At 45.5% G+C, this 15,520-nt stretch overlaps 1 protein-coding gene across 2 annotated transcripts in view; it reads left to right on the plus strand.

Annotated features, from left to right (window-relative positions):
• LOC144479270 (chemokine-like protein TAFA-5) overlaps positions 1-15,520 on the plus strand; it is a 375,622-nt gene that overhangs the window by 348,996 nt on the left and 11,106 nt on the right. The window contains exon 4 of one of the 2 annotated variants that reach the window (XM_078197942.1): positions 15,013-15,240. The exons of the other annotated variant lie outside the window; for it this stretch is intronic. Within the exon in view, the coding sequence (XP_078054068.1) occupies positions 15,013-15,021 (9 nt within the window). The 3' untranslated portion in view covers positions 15,022-15,240. Of the gene's footprint in view, positions 1-15,012; positions 15,241-15,520 lie in introns of those variants that run through there. 2 annotated transcript variants of the gene reach the window in all.

Below are 15,520 nucleotides of genomic sequence, written 5' to 3' on the forward strand. Positions count from 1 at the left end.
TGTTCAATACTTGAATGTTTAAATACAAGGCACACAGAGTACAAAGAATGCATCATTGTTGTATCAAAAGTCGAACAACAACGTTGCCTTGGTAACGGGCTCTGCAGGTATTTGCATTGTGCTAGCGTATGAGTTTAAAGAAGGCACTCAGCGAACAACCTATCAGTTTAAAGAAGACACTCAGCGATCGGGAACCTATCAAATTTAAATTTGATGTTGTTGTCAACCTCCGGCCACCTGGGTACAGGGAATGGATAGGTCATCAAGGATATAAACATAGAACATAGAAACCCTACAGTGCAGAAGGAGGCCATTCGGCCCATCGAGTCTGCACCGACCACAATCCCACCCAGGCCCTACCCCCACATATTTTACCCACTAATCCCTCTAACCTACGCATCTCAGGATTCTAAGGAGCAATTGTTAACCTGGCCAATCAACCTAACCTGCACATCTTTGGACTGTGGGAGGAAACCGGAGCACCCGGAGGAAACCCACGCAGACACGAGGAGAATGTACAAACTCCACACAGACAGTGACCCGAGCCGGGAATCGAACCTGAGACCCTGGAGTTGTGAAGCAGCAGTGCTAACCACTGTGCTACTGTGCCGCCCAGGAACTCAACTGCCGGACTTCAGTTCAACTTCACCAGGGGTTGAGCTAGGAGTTCAACCAGAAGCAGGGCCAGACCACCTGAAGCAGTTAAAGGCAGTTAGATCAACTGGAGCAGTTAGTTCTTAATGCTGCCAGCTTGAGATAGGTCTTAAAATAATTAACCCTCGAACCAGTGAAAGGTACAAAATCCAACAGCGCTTACAGATAGCAGACAACTATAGAAGAACTCCAAAAAGCCTGGTTGTATCAAAAAGTCTGGTTGTATCATTTATTTGAGAATGACTAGAATTCCACTATTTCTGTTTTGGGTAATGAATGTCGCTTGTATTATCCAAACAGCATTTCAGTCAAACTATACCTTAGTTAATGTGTTACTTGTTTCGTTAAAATTCCTGGTTATTTAAACCAAAATACCTTGTTAATTCTTCACTTAAAGCGAGTGTCAGACCTTCATGTTAACAAATCTCCAAATGTTAATTAAGAACAGATAACACTTCCCAAATAATTAAGCAGATTACGAGGCGAGGTAAAGGAGATTAACCTCTGTGTTGTAACAACAGAAAATGTTACTATTAAAACAAACTTATTGTGAGGAATTGTAACATGGGCAAGTGGGTGGGATTGGCTGCAGATGAAGGGTTAAAGGGCAAAAATAGAAGTGTGTCAGGAAGTGGCTCCTATTTGCTGAGTTGCAGGGCGAACCAGTCTGCTCCCAGGATGCCGGGTTGGCATATTAAATAAGGCTGTCAGTCTCTCCTTTGAAAACAGAATTTTCTGAAAATACTCAGCAGGTCAGGAGGCATATGTGGAGAGAAACTGAGTTAAATTTTAAGATGACATTTCATCTGATTTAAATTGATTGCCATGGGAAACCACTGGCAACTACTGTTCCCCCGCAGACCCGTTCACCCCACTGGAACATAAGAACATAAAAACCAACAGCAGGAGTAGGCCATCTGGCCCCTCGAGCCTGCTCCGCCATTCAATAAGATCATGGCTGATCTTTTTGTGGACTCAGCTCCGCTTACCCGCCCGCTCACCATAACCCTTAATTCCTTTACTGTTCAAAAATTTATCTATCCTTGCCTTAAAAACATTCAATGAGGTAGCCTCAACTGCTTCACTGGGCAGGGAATTCCACAGATTCACAACCCTTTGTGTGAAGAAGTTCCTCCTCAACTCAGTCCTAAGTTTGCTTCCCCTTATTTTGAGGCTATGCCTCCTAGTTCTAGTTTCACCCGCCAGTGGAAACAACTTCCCTGCTTCTATCTTATCTATTCCCTTCATAATCTTGTATGTTTCCATAAGATTTCCCCTCATTCTTCTACTCAGTCTCTCCTCATAAACTTCATAAACCTCATAAACAGTAGTGGGAACTTGTGTATGGAGTCAGTAGAGATAGGCGAGGTGATGAGTGAATACTTTTCTTCAGTGTTCACCAAGGAGAGGGGCCATGTTTTTGAGGAAGAGAAGGTGTTACAGGCTAATAGGCTGGAGGAAATAGATGTTCGGAGGGAGGATGTCCTGGCAGTTTTGAATAAACTGAAGGTCGATAAGTCCCCTGGGCCTGATGAAATGTATCCTAGGATTCTTTGGGAGGCAAGGGATAAGATTGCAGAGCCTTTGGATTTGATCTTTGGGTCCTCGCTGTTCACGGGGATGGTGCCAGAGGACTGGAGAATGGCGAATGTTGTTCCTCTGTTTAAGAAAGGGAATAGAAATGACCCTGGTAATTATAGACCGGTTAGTCTTACTTCGGTGGTTGGTAAATTGATGGAAAAGGTCCTTAGAGATGGGATTTACGACCATTTAGAAAGATGCGGATTAATCTGGGATAGTCAGCACGGATTCGTGAAGGGCAAGTCGTGCCTCACAAATTTGATTGAATTTTTTGAGGACGTAACTAAGTGTGTTGATGAAGGTAGGGCAGTTGATGTCATATACATGGATTTTAGTAAGGCGTTTGATAAGGTCCCCCATGGTCGGCTTGTGATGAAAGTGAGGAGGTGTGGGATAGAGGGAAAGTTGGCCGATTGGATAGGTAACTGGCTGTCCGATCGAAGACAGAGGGTGGTGGTGGATGGAAAATTTTCGGATTGGAGGCAGATTGCTAGCGGAGTGCCGCAGGGATCAGTGCTTGGTCCTCTGCTCTTTGTGATTTTTATTAATGACTTAGAGGAGGGGGCTGAAGGGTGGATCAGTAAATTTGCTGATGACACCAAGATTGGTGGAGTAGTGGATGAGGTGGAGGGCTGTTGTAGGCTGCAAAGAGACATAGATAGGATGCAAAGCTGGGCTGAAAAATGGCAAATGGAGTTTAACCCTGATAAATGTGAGGTGATTCATTTTGGTAGGACTAATTTAAATGTGGATTACAGGGTCAAAGGTAGGGTTCGGAAGACTGTGGAGGAACAGAGAGATCTTGGGGTTCATTTCCACAGATCTCTAAAGGTTGCCACTCAAGTGGATAGAGCTGTGAAGAAGGCCTATAGTGTGTTAGCTTTTATTAACAGGGGGTTGGAGTTTAAGAGCCGTGGGGTTATGCTGCAACTATACCGGACCTTGGTGCGACCACATTTGGAATATTGTGTGCAGTTCTGGTCACCTCACTATAAGAAGGATGTGGAAGCGCTGGAAAGAGTGCAGAGGAGATTTACCAGGATGCTGCCTGGTTTGGAGGGTAGGTCTTATGAGGAAAGGTTGAGGGAGCTAGGGCTGTTCTCTCTGGAGCGGAGGAGGCTGAGGGGAGACTTAATAGAGGTTTATAAAATGATGAAGGGGATAGATAGAGTGAACGTTCAAAGACTATTTCCGCGGGTGGATGGAGCTATTACAAGGGGGTATAACTATAGGGTTTGTGGTGGGAGATACAGGAAGGATATCAGAGGTAGGTTCTTTACGCAGAGAGTGGTTGGGGTGTGGAATGGACTGCCTGCAGTGATAGTGGAGTCAGACATTTTAGGAACATTTAAGCGGTTATTGGATAGGCACATGGAGCACACCAGGATGATAGGGAGTGGGATAGCTTGATCTTGGTTTCAGATAAAGCTCGGCACAACATCGTGGGCCGAAGGGCCTGTTCTGTGCTGTACTGTTCTATGTTCTATGTTCTATGTTCTAAACCAACCCTCTCAACTCCAGAATCAACCTCGTGAATCTCCTCTGCACCCCCTCCAGTGCCAGTATATCCTTTCTCAAGTAAGGAGAACAAAAGTGTACCCAGTACTCCAGGTGTGGCCTCACCAGCACCTTATACAGCTGCAACATAATCTCGCTGTTTTTAAACTCCATCCCTCTCGCAATGAAGGACAAAATTCCATTTGCCTTCTTAATTACCTGCTGCACCTGCAAACCAACTCCTTGAGATTCCTGCACAAGGACACCCAGGTCCCTCTGCACAACAGCATGTTGCAATTTTTTACCATTTAAATAATAGTCCATTTTGCTGTTATTCCTACCAAAATGGATGACCTCACATTTACCAACATTGTACTCCATCTGCCAGACCCTCGCCCACTCACTTAGACTATCTATATCCCTTTGCAGACTTTCAGCGTCCTCTGCACACTTTGCTCTTCCAGCCATCTTAGTGTCATCTGCGAATTTTGACACACTTCATCCGCAACTCCAAATCATCTATGTAAACCGTAAACAACTGCGGTCCCAACACTGATCCCTGAGGCACACCACGAGTCACTGATCGTCAACCAGAAAAACACCCATTTACCCCCACTCTTTGCTTTCTGTTAGTTAACCAATCCTCTATCCATGCTAATATATTACCCGTAACACTGTGCACCTTTATCTTATGTAGCAGTCTTTGGGTGCAGCACCTTGTCAAATGCCTTCTGGAAATCCAGATACACCACATCCACAGGTTCCCCATTGTCCACTGCACATGTAATGTTCTCAAAGAATTCCACCAAATTAGTCAAACATGACCTTCCCTTCATGAACCCATGCTGCGTCTTACCAATGGGACAATTTATATCCAGATGTCTCGCTATTTCTCCCTTGATGATAGATTCAAGCATTTTCCCTATTACAGAAGTTAAGCTAACTGGCATATAATTACCTGCCTTTGTCTACCTCCTTTTTTAAACAGTGGCGTCACATTTGCTGTTTTCCAATCTGCGGGAACCACCCCAGAGTCCAGCAAATTTTGGTAAATTACCACTAGTGCATTTGCTATTTCTCCCGCCATCTCTTTTAGTGCCCTGGGATGCATTCCATCCGGACGAGGATGCTTGTCTATCTTTAGCCCTATTAACTTGCCCAACACTACCTCTTTCATGATAATGATAGTTTCCAGGTTCTCACCTGCCACAGCCTTCCTGTCATCAATTCATCAAGTAAGGAGTCTAACAACACCAGGTTAAAGTCCAACAGGTTTATTTGGTAGCAAACGCCACTAGCTTTCGGAGCGATGCTCCTTCGTCAAGTGAGTGGGAGATCTGCTAACAAACAACAAACAGGGCACATAAAGACACAAACTCAAGTTACAGAATAATGAATCATGATTGGAATGCGAGTCTTTACAGCTAATCAAGTCTTAAAGGTACAGACAATGTGAGTGGAGAGAGCATTTAGCACAGGTTAAAGAGATGTGTATTGTCTCCAGACAGGACAGCCAGTGAGACTTTGCAAGTCCAGGCAAGTTTTGGGGGTTACAGATAGTGTGACATGAACCCAAGATCCCAGTTGAGGCCGTCCTCATGTGTGCGGAACCTGGCTATCAGTCTCTGCTCAGCGACTCTGCATTGTCGTGTCTCACGAAGGCCGCCTTGGAGAATGCTTACCCGAATATCAGAGGCCGAATGCCCGTGACCGCTGAAGTGCTCCCCAACAGGAAGAGAACAGTCTTGCCTGGTGATTGTCGAGCGGTTTTCCTTCATCCGTTGCCATAGCGTCTGCATGGTTCCCCCAATGTACCATGCCTCGGGACATCCTTTCCTGCAGCGTAACAGGTAGACAACGTTGGCCGAGTTGCAAGAGTATGTACCGTGTACCTGGTGGACGGTGTTCTCACGTGTGATGATGGCATCCGTGTCGATGATCCGGCACGTCTTGCAGAGGTTGCTGTGGCAGGATTGTGTGGTGCTGTGGTCATTGTTCTCCTGAAGGCTGGGTAGTTTGCTGCGGACAATGGTCTGTTTGAGGTTGTGCGGTTGTTTGAAGGCAAGAAGTGGGGGTGTGGGGATGGCCTTGGCGAGATGTTCGTCTTCATCAATGACATGTTGAAGGCTCCAGAGGAGATGTCGTAGCTTCTCCGCTCCGGGGAAGTACTGGACGACGAAGGGTACTCTGTCCACCATGTCCCGTGCTTGTCTTCTGAGGAGGTCGGTGCGGTTTTTTGCTGTGGCGCGTCAGAACTGTTGATCGATGCGTCTAGCGCCATATCCTGTTCTTATGAAGGCATCTTTCAGCATCTGGAGGTGTCTGTTGTGATCCTCCTCATCCGAGCAGATCCTGTGTATATGGAGGGCTTGTCCGTAGGGGATGGCTTCTTTAACGTGTTTAGGGTGGAAGCTGGAGAAGTGAAGCATCATGAGGTTATCTGTGGGCTTGCGGTACAGTGAGGTGCTGAGGTGACCGTCCTTAATGGAGATGCGTGTGTCCAAGAATGCAACCGATTCCGGAGAGTAGTCCATGGTGAGTCTGATGGTGGGATGGAACTTGTTGATGTCATCATATAGTTGTTTCAATGATTGTTTGCCATGAGTCCAAAGGAAGAAAATGTCATCGATGTATCTAGTGTATAGCATCGGTTGAAGGTCCTGTGCGGTGAAGAAGTATTGTTCGAACTTGTACATGAAGATGTTGGCATATTGAGGTACGAATTTGGTCCCCATGGCTGTTCCGTGTGGCTGGATGAAGAACTGGTTGTTGAAGGTGAAGACATTGTGGTCCAGGATGAAGCGGATGAGTTGTAAAATTGCATCTGGAAACTGGCAGTTGTCGGCGTTGAGTACTGAGGCAGTTGCAGCAATGCCATCATCGTGGGGGATGCTGGTGTAGAGTGCATCCATTGTGACGAGGAGTGCTCCTGGTTCAACTGCTCCATGTGTGTATAGTGTCACGACAAAAGCTGGGGGTTCTTTGTACAATGGGTTTCAGGATGCCCTCGACATAGCCGGAGAGGTTCTCGCACAGGGTCCCATTGCCCGATATGATGGGACGGCCGGGTGTGTTTGCCTTGTGTATCTTCGGAAGGCAGTAGAGATCTTCAACGTGGGGAGTACGTGGGATGAGAGCACGGAGGGTGTTCTGAAGGTCCGGATCAAAGGTCTTGATCAGAGTGTTGAGTTGACAGGTGTGTTCTTTGGTCGGATCTGTGGGTAACTGTCTGTAGTGTTCCACGTTGTCCAGTTGTCGGTACACTTCTTTGCAGTAATCCGTTCTGTTCAGTATGACGATGGCCCCTCCTTTGTCTGCTGGTTTGATGACAATGTTGCGGTTGGTCTTGCGAGCACGGATGGCATTGCGTTGTGCTTGGGTGATGTTCGGGGCTGTCTTGTGAGTGCGGCTGATAAATTTGGTGTTGACGCACCTCCTGATGGCTGGGGCATACATGTCAAGTCGACGGCAGCGGCCTTTCGGAGGGGTCCAATTCGACTTTTTCCTCTTCGGATGCACTGCGGATCTCTCTGTCGGCTGTTCCGGTTCATTGGCTGTCTCATAGTGTTCGCTGTTGGCCTCTTGGGGTTTGTGGAAGAACTCCCGCAGCCTTCAGGAGAACAGTGACCACGACACCACACAACCCTGCCACAGCAACTGCTGCAAGACGTGCCGGATCATCGGCACGGATGCCATCATCTCACGTGAGAACACCATCCACCAGGTACACGGTACATACTCTCGCAACTCGGCCAACATTATCTACCTGATACACTGCAGGAAAGGATGTCCCGAGACATGGTACATTGGGGAAACCATGCAGATGCTACGACAACGGATGAATGAACACCACTCGACAATCACCAGGCAAGACTGTTCTCTTCCTGTTGGGGAGCACTTCAGCGGTCACGGGCATTCGGCCTCTGATATTCGGGTAAGCGTTCTCCAAGGCGGCCTTCACGAGACACGACAGCGCAGAGTCGCTGAGCAGAGACTGATAGCCAAGTTCCGCACACATGAGGACGGCCTCAACTGGGATCTTGGGTTCATGTCACACTATCTGTAACTCCCACAACTTGCCTGGACTTGCAAAATCTCACTGGCTGTCCTGTCTGGAGACAATACACATCTCTTTAACATGTGCTAAATGCTCTCTTCACTCACATTGTCTGTACCTTTAAGACTTGATTAGCTGTAAAGACTCGCATTCCAATCATTATTCATTATTCTGTAACTTGAGTTTGTGTCTTTATATGCCCTGTTGTTTGTTAGCAGATCTCCCACTCACCTGACGAAGGAGCAGCGCTCCGAAAGCTAGTGGCATTTGCTACCAAATAAACCTGTTGGACTTTAACCTGGTGTTTTTAGACTCCTTACTGTGTTTACCCCAGTCGAATGCCGTCATCTCCACATCATCAATTCATCAAGTCATAGCTATCAATCAGGTTGACGTCCAGTTGAGGGAAGCTGCCAATGGCAGAAGACGAAAGCCCCAGGCCGGAATCTTATCACCGTTCACACCAGCAGGATTTTCCCATCCTGCTGCAGTGAATGGAGATTTGGCTGGCCGCTGAATTCTCTGACCTCGCTGCAGTGGGAGGGTGGCCGGTAAGATCGCGCGTCCCCGGTCTGCCAGATTTGCTTTGCGTTACCGGCCCTCCCTGCCCCCAGTACATCAATGTTAAAATCCCCCACGCTGCCCCCATTATGTACGAAGTATTTTGGGATAAGGCAATGCACAGATGTGAATCTCTCCTTTTCTTTCTCATGCCTTATAGGCTGCAGTCCACACTAATCACCCTGACATATCTTTAATTTTTTATAGGAGATAAAACTGCTCGTTACAAACCCAAGTATAATATAACCTGGTACAATTAGAGTTGGCGGATTAATAAATTACCTTAATTACTGTAACAGTTCCACAGACTGATACCTGAACAGACACTTATACATCTTCATAAAGTAGAACGCGAGCGTGTATGCGGTATTGAAGAATTACCGATAACAAAACCACTTGCATAAAATTTGTTTACCCGTGAGCACACTGAGAGAGCAGTTAAGGTTATTTATGCTGCTTAGACTTCCTTTGATCAGTTTTCAGCATGTGCTACACTGTACCATGAGAGAAACTCGCCCTGGTTACATTATCATTTACATTATCATTATGTAACAATAGCTGTGATAACAATGCCTGTATGTATGAAAAACAGCTGAGACCATGAATGAACGTACAGTATTTTTAATTTGTGCTCTGGGAGCAATTAAGAGAGGTGAAACCTGTCATAATTTCTTTACAGATTGAAAAGGTGAGAGCTCATGTCATAACTTCCATAGAGACTGGAATAACCATATGCCAATGCAGATTTTGCAGCACCTTATTGTAAAGATAGATATTACTATCAACCTTAATTATGCTTCATGTGAAAGCAGTGCACCATTGTCATTTAATGGAGATTTTTTTTTTGCACTGCCTCTAAGCCAGGATAGATCTCAATTGCTTGGCACATTTCACTATTCTCCACAGTACTTTTTCTCTTGATCTGCAAATTTGAGTACAATGCAGGAAATTATACTTTAACTCAGATAGCTGACCACTCCGATGTATCATTCTGCACATCATCTTTTAATGATTCTGACTGATGTTAATACTGGGTTAATCCGATCCCAGAGTGAAAGCTGGCTTGATAGATCCTCGGGCCAATTCTCCCAAAAAAATCTAAGTGTCGAATTTGTGTGAAAACTGGAGTAAATCATGCTGTTTTTTTCAGTGGGAGTTCAGAGAAGAATCTCCCACATTCTGTGCACTGCTGAGTGCACAATCGCAAGTCACATAAAAATCAGTGGGTGAGGCCTATTCCTGCTGGAGAGGCTGGTAGCATAGCACTGAGCAGGTCACTGCGCATGCGCCAATCTGTCAACCGAGATCGGCGCATGTACAGTGGCCCCAGTCTGCCGGCCTCCCGATTGCTGGCCAGCTCAATCGCTGGCCAACCCCATGATCCGCGCAACGCCGGCCCCACGAGCCCCCCATGGCCTGATTGCTGGTCTCCTGGATATGTCCAGCCATCAGCCATGAGCCCCCACCCCCCCTCCCCCCCCCTCCCCCCCCCCCCCCCCCCGCCCAGCAGCCCTGATCTCCCGTAACCCCCCATTTCTACCTCCCCCACCACCGACAGTCCTGAAGCTGCCCTCCCCTCCAGCCCCTGCAGTGTCGACTCCCGCCCCACAGACCCGACTCCCTCCCAATCTCTGGCCTCCCTCCCACTGTCACACAGTCTAAGCGCAGAGTTGCAGCGGGACCTCCCAGCCCCACAGATTGCCCCCAGAGGCCCTGCTCCCTTGGCACTGCCCTATGTCCGTTGGGCAGTGCCAAGGTGTCCCCTGGGTGCCAGCGTGCCAATGCCCAAAGGGCACCTGACCCTCTGAGCAGTCCCGATTACCCCCCCCTTACTCCAGCAGGTCAGGCCATCAGCTCCCCGAAAGTGAGGAGTTACTGTAGGAGGGAGACGCTCGTGGGCCCAGAGTCCCGGGCCCGCTAATCATATTTAAATTAGATTAAAATCTGTATTTACATAAATTATGCGGCTCTGCGCTGATTTCCTGTGCGGAGCTGACGGCGCTGGGAGACGCGCTCGGGGCCGGATACCCAGTGTGGATCCCACGGATCGGGCTCTGCCTAAATCTACCGCCCACTGTGCAAACGATGAACGAACCTGCTGATCAACCTTTAACAAATAATAAGGTATTTCTTCAACAAGATAAATGAACTACAAGTAAATTATTCAATTTCTCAACATTCCTTTACCCAGCAATATCTCTTTTTTTTAATACTTCTCCAATTCAATCGAATCAAATCCAATTCAGAGTCTCAACAAGTTGAGACATTTCAGATCCAGGCTGACAAGACAGGGCGAGCGACCAAAATCACCCTGTCCTGGGCCTGATCTACATGAGCCAAGCTGATTGGAGAAGGGGGAGGTTCCTCCTCCAAGACTTGAGCTCATTTGCATCTTAGCCAAAAGGCCGAGATGCTGCTTTTAAAAATTGCTTCATATGAAACCCCAGTGCAACCCAATGACCTCGACCAAGTGCGGCCGACCATGGGCTGCCGACCACACCACACTTGGTTCTAGCCAAAAGGCCGAGAAGCGATAAAAATTCAAAGAAGTAGGAAAGCTCAATGAGCCTGACGTGATTTGAACAGACAACCTTCTGATCTGCAGTCAGATGCGCTACCGTTGCGCCACAAGCCCACACAAAATCTCTTCAGACACACAAACCAGTGAATAGCTAACACCTGCTTAACACAAAGGCTCCATGCTTTGGATCTGGCACATGTACAAATGGCTTTCTTCTGATGAATTCTTGAGCATTCACTTGATGCTTCTCAACCAATCCATATTTCTTTACAAGACATCCAAACCCTGTACTCTAACCACACTATTGCTTCAACAGCAGAGCAAACACAAATGGACTTGCAGCTATCTTATCTAAGAGAGCTGAAAATCCCTGTCTTTCGACCCCTGACACTCACTGAATTCTTCCCTATCTGTGTCTCTGTGTCACTTGTCCACTGTTGCTAGGCAACATACCAGTTTTTTTTGACTTCGTGTTTCTTTTTCCCCAAATTATTATTAAATGTCTAACCCTTTTTTAACCCATCTCTTTCACTTCAGGTGTTGTAAACCTGCATTAAAAATGTGTATACATTTAAACAAACCCAAAAGACTGACCTTTCAATCACAGGTCCACCCAGACCACTAGGCACCAAGGCTCATACCAAACCTACGTGAAACGGAAATCCGTCTTATTTTAACACATAAATTTACATATTCAACTTAAAAAATATACATTCTTCCTAACAATTTTGATAGTACAAATCTGTTTTTATCTTGCTAAACTTGTTTAATATGTCACATAATTTGTTGATCTTCCATATATACAATTATAATAACATCTAAATTAAACAAGTTTACCTATAAAGCATAAACTGGTCAAATGTCTACTTTGGCTAAAGACCACAGTGAATAATTCCTTGTTTCAGTGCACATCGGCACAAAAGTAGACCATTCGGCCCATTAAACCTGCTCCACAATTCAGTTAGATCACAGTACAAGATATGACAATTAGCAACGCCCCACTTATCAACCTGTCAATGAAACTTTTCCAAAGGATTCATACCAATACCTGATATGTCCCCAGTCCTATTTTTCAAAAGTTCCATCACAACTGTTACAATGTGAGGCGGGGGCTGGTGGTGGGGGGGAATTCTCTGCCTTCCCCAGGGCGTGTTTCTCATGGCAGGAGGTGGGATGGCATTTGCCGGTGGCTGGATCTTCTAGTCCCGCCACTGTCAATGGGATTTCCCATTGGCTGCACCCTATGCTGCTGGGAAACCCACAGCTGGGGTATGCCATCGGTGGGACCAGAAGATTCCACCGGTGTGACCACCTGGAGAATTTCAGCCAATGGCAGTCATTTGTAGAAGCAGTTGACGAAGGTAGCTTGCGACATTGAAGCTAGCAACACTTGTACTGATTGGCACATGTTCCGCATTTGAATCAATCTGTGATGCCTTTTGGGGTAAACCTGAATCATTTCTTCTTCTTTAGCTCCTAGGAGCATGCACTTTTACTCACTGTGCTTTCTAACACTGGGTAAAAATATATGGAATAAAATTGATATGGAGACACATTGCAATTGCAAAAGAAATCTGTTGAGAATACAGAATTTATTTTCAGAATAAACATTTCATTTGATAGCATATCAAGCTTTCATATCGAATTATAGAAACATAGAATCCCTAGAGTGCAGAAGAGACCATTCAGCCCATCGAGTCTGCACCAACTGCCTGGCAGAGTATCTTAACCAGGCCTTCTCCCCCCACCCTATCCCCGTAACCCCACACGTTTCCCATGGCTAATCCATCTAACCTACACATCTTTGCACATCTTATAGAACAATAAAAAGGGAAATAGAGGAAATGATTATTAATGAACACAATGGATTATATGCAATGGCATTTGAAAGCATTAGTTGTATGAAATAGCTTGGTGACAAACCTTCATGGGGAATTAGACTAAAGTTTATCTTCAGTCAATGGGATGCAATAGATATTTGGATGACATGGCATTTTATCCATAGAGCCATAGAACCATAGAAAATTACAGCTCAGAAACAGGCCTTTTGGCCCTTCTTGTCTGTGCCGAAACATTTTTTGCCTAGTCCCACTGACCTGCACTTGGACCATATCCCTCCACACCCCTCTCATCCATGAACCTGTCCAAGTTTTTCTTAAATGTTAAAAATGACCCCGCATTTACCACTTTATCTGGCAGCTCATTCCACACTCCCACCACTCTCTGCGTGAAGAAGCCCCCCCTAATATTGCCTTTAAACTTTTCTCCTTTCACCCTTAACCCATGCCCCCTGGTTTTTTTCTCCCCTAGCCTCAGTGGAAAAAGCCTGCTTGCATTCACTCTTTCTATACCCATCAAAATCTTATACACCTCTATCAAATCTCCCCTCATTCTTCTACGCTCCAGGGAATAAAGTCCCAACCTATTCAATCTCTCTCTGTAACTCAGCTTCTCAAGTCCCGGCAACATCCTTGTGAACCTTCTCTGCACTTTTTCAACCTTATTTACATCCTTCCTGTATCTAGGTGACCAAAACTGTACACAATACTCTAAATTCGGCCTCACCAATGCCTTATATAACCTTACCATAACACTCCAACTTTTATACTCGATACTCCGATTTATAAAGGCCAATGTACCAAAGGCACTCTTTACAACCCTATCCACCTGTGACGTCATTTTTAGGGAATTCTGTACCTGTATTCCCAGATCCCTCTGTTCAACTGCGCTCTTCAGAGTCCTACCATTTACCCTGTACGTTCTACTTTAGTTTGTCCTTCCAAAGTGCAATATCTCACACTTGTCTGCGTTAAATCCCATTTGCCATTTTTCAGCCCATTTTTCCAGTTGGTCCAAATCCCTCTGAAAGCTTTGAAAACCTTCCTCACTGTCCACTACACCTCCAATCTTTGTATCATCAGCAAATTTGCTGATCCAATTTACCACATTATCATCCAGATCATTGATGTAGATGACAAACAATAATGGACCCAACACCGATCCCTGCGGAAACACACCACTAGTCACAGGCCTCCACTCAGAGAAGCAATCCTCCACAACCACTCTCTGGCTTCTTCCATTGAGCCAGTGTCTAATCCAATTTACTACCTCCCCATGTATACTCAGCGACTGAACCTTCCTAACTAACCTCCCATGAGGGACCTAGTCAAAGCCTTGCTGAAATCCAGGTAGACAACATCCACCGCCTTCCCTTCATCCACTTTCCTGGTAACCTCCTCGAAAAACTCTAATAGATCGGTCAAACATGACCTACCACGCACAAAGCCATGTTGACTCTCCCTAATAAGTCCCTGTCCATCCAAATATTTGTGGATCCTATCCCTTATCACACCTTCCAATAACTTGCCCACCACCAACGTCAAACTTACTGGCCTATAATTTCCCGGATTTCTTTTGGAACCTTTTTTAAATAACGGAACAACATAAGCCACCCTCCAATCATCCGGCACCTCCCCCGTGAATACTGACATTTTAAATATGTCTGCCAGGGCCCCTGCAAGTTCAACACTATCAAAATTCCTTCACTTGCATTCTACTGTTTAAAAAACCAGCAGATTAGTTTCTCTCTTTAACTTTTTTCATATAATAATCTGAAGTAATAGGCAAAATTTGTCTCAACACCGGTCTGCATAATCAAATGTACTACAGTTTAATGACAAAACTTGAATCTATGAAATGTTATTTGGTGGGTTGGTTCTTGCAGACTTTTAAGAATCAAGTGCAATAGTGCTTTTAGAAGGGAAACACATTGATATTATTTCACTGAATGGCTCTGCCAGCAACAATCAGACATACAGGCTCGAGACAGAAGTAAGATGCTGGGTCATTCCAGGGTACACGGTATAAAAAATGATGGACGCAACTTTCAACTTTAGCAGCGGGTGTGAAAATGGTCCTGGTGGATCAATGGGAAAAAAAGCAGACTGGGTATATAACTGGCTGATCCGTCACATCCCAAACCAAAGTTGAAAGCTCCATCAGGCATTTTGGCTGTTAGGCCTCACTCTTGTATAATTTACGAGTTTGTAAAACAATAGAGAAAAGTCAGCAAGGCTATATCCTCAAATTCTGGCGAAAGCAGGCCTAATGACCAAAATGTAATTATTTCTTTCTACATTAGGTGGCATAACAGCAGGGTGAAGCTGGAATCAACAGTAGCAAGAATAGATGTCTCACGAATTTGACCCTGGTGGTTGCTGAGAGTACAGGAAAACTTGGGGTACCAACAGGCAAGTCACAGATTTCCCAATGCCTAATGCGTCCTCCAATGCAGCTCAATAAATGATGGTATAAGTCTTCAGTTGAACACCTTCGTGCATGGGACAGGATACCACGGGCAGAATAAACGGTGTGTAAAGCTTCATTGACAGATCATTTTGGGTGGATGTGGAGAGTTCATCCACATTCATAAAAATTGCTTCACGTAAAATAAGAGATGTGTTTTAAGATGTTAACAATGAGTTAAGTCTGCCTTCGCTGTATAGACAAATGATTGTCTGCTCACAATGCCCTTTATTCTTGTTTATCATCCAGAATTCCCTCTGTTCACATTCAGCAGTCACATTATCAAATTACACCTTTCAAATTCTATGGCTTTATGCTTAAACAGAAAGTGCTTGAAAGAAACG

The sequence above is a fragment of the Mustelus asterias genome, chromosome 25 (genome assembly GCF_964213995.1).
Source record: "Mustelus asterias chromosome 25, sMusAst1.hap1.1, whole genome shotgun sequence".
Lineage (NCBI taxonomy): Eukaryota > Metazoa > Chordata > Chondrichthyes > Carcharhiniformes > Triakidae > Mustelus > Mustelus asterias.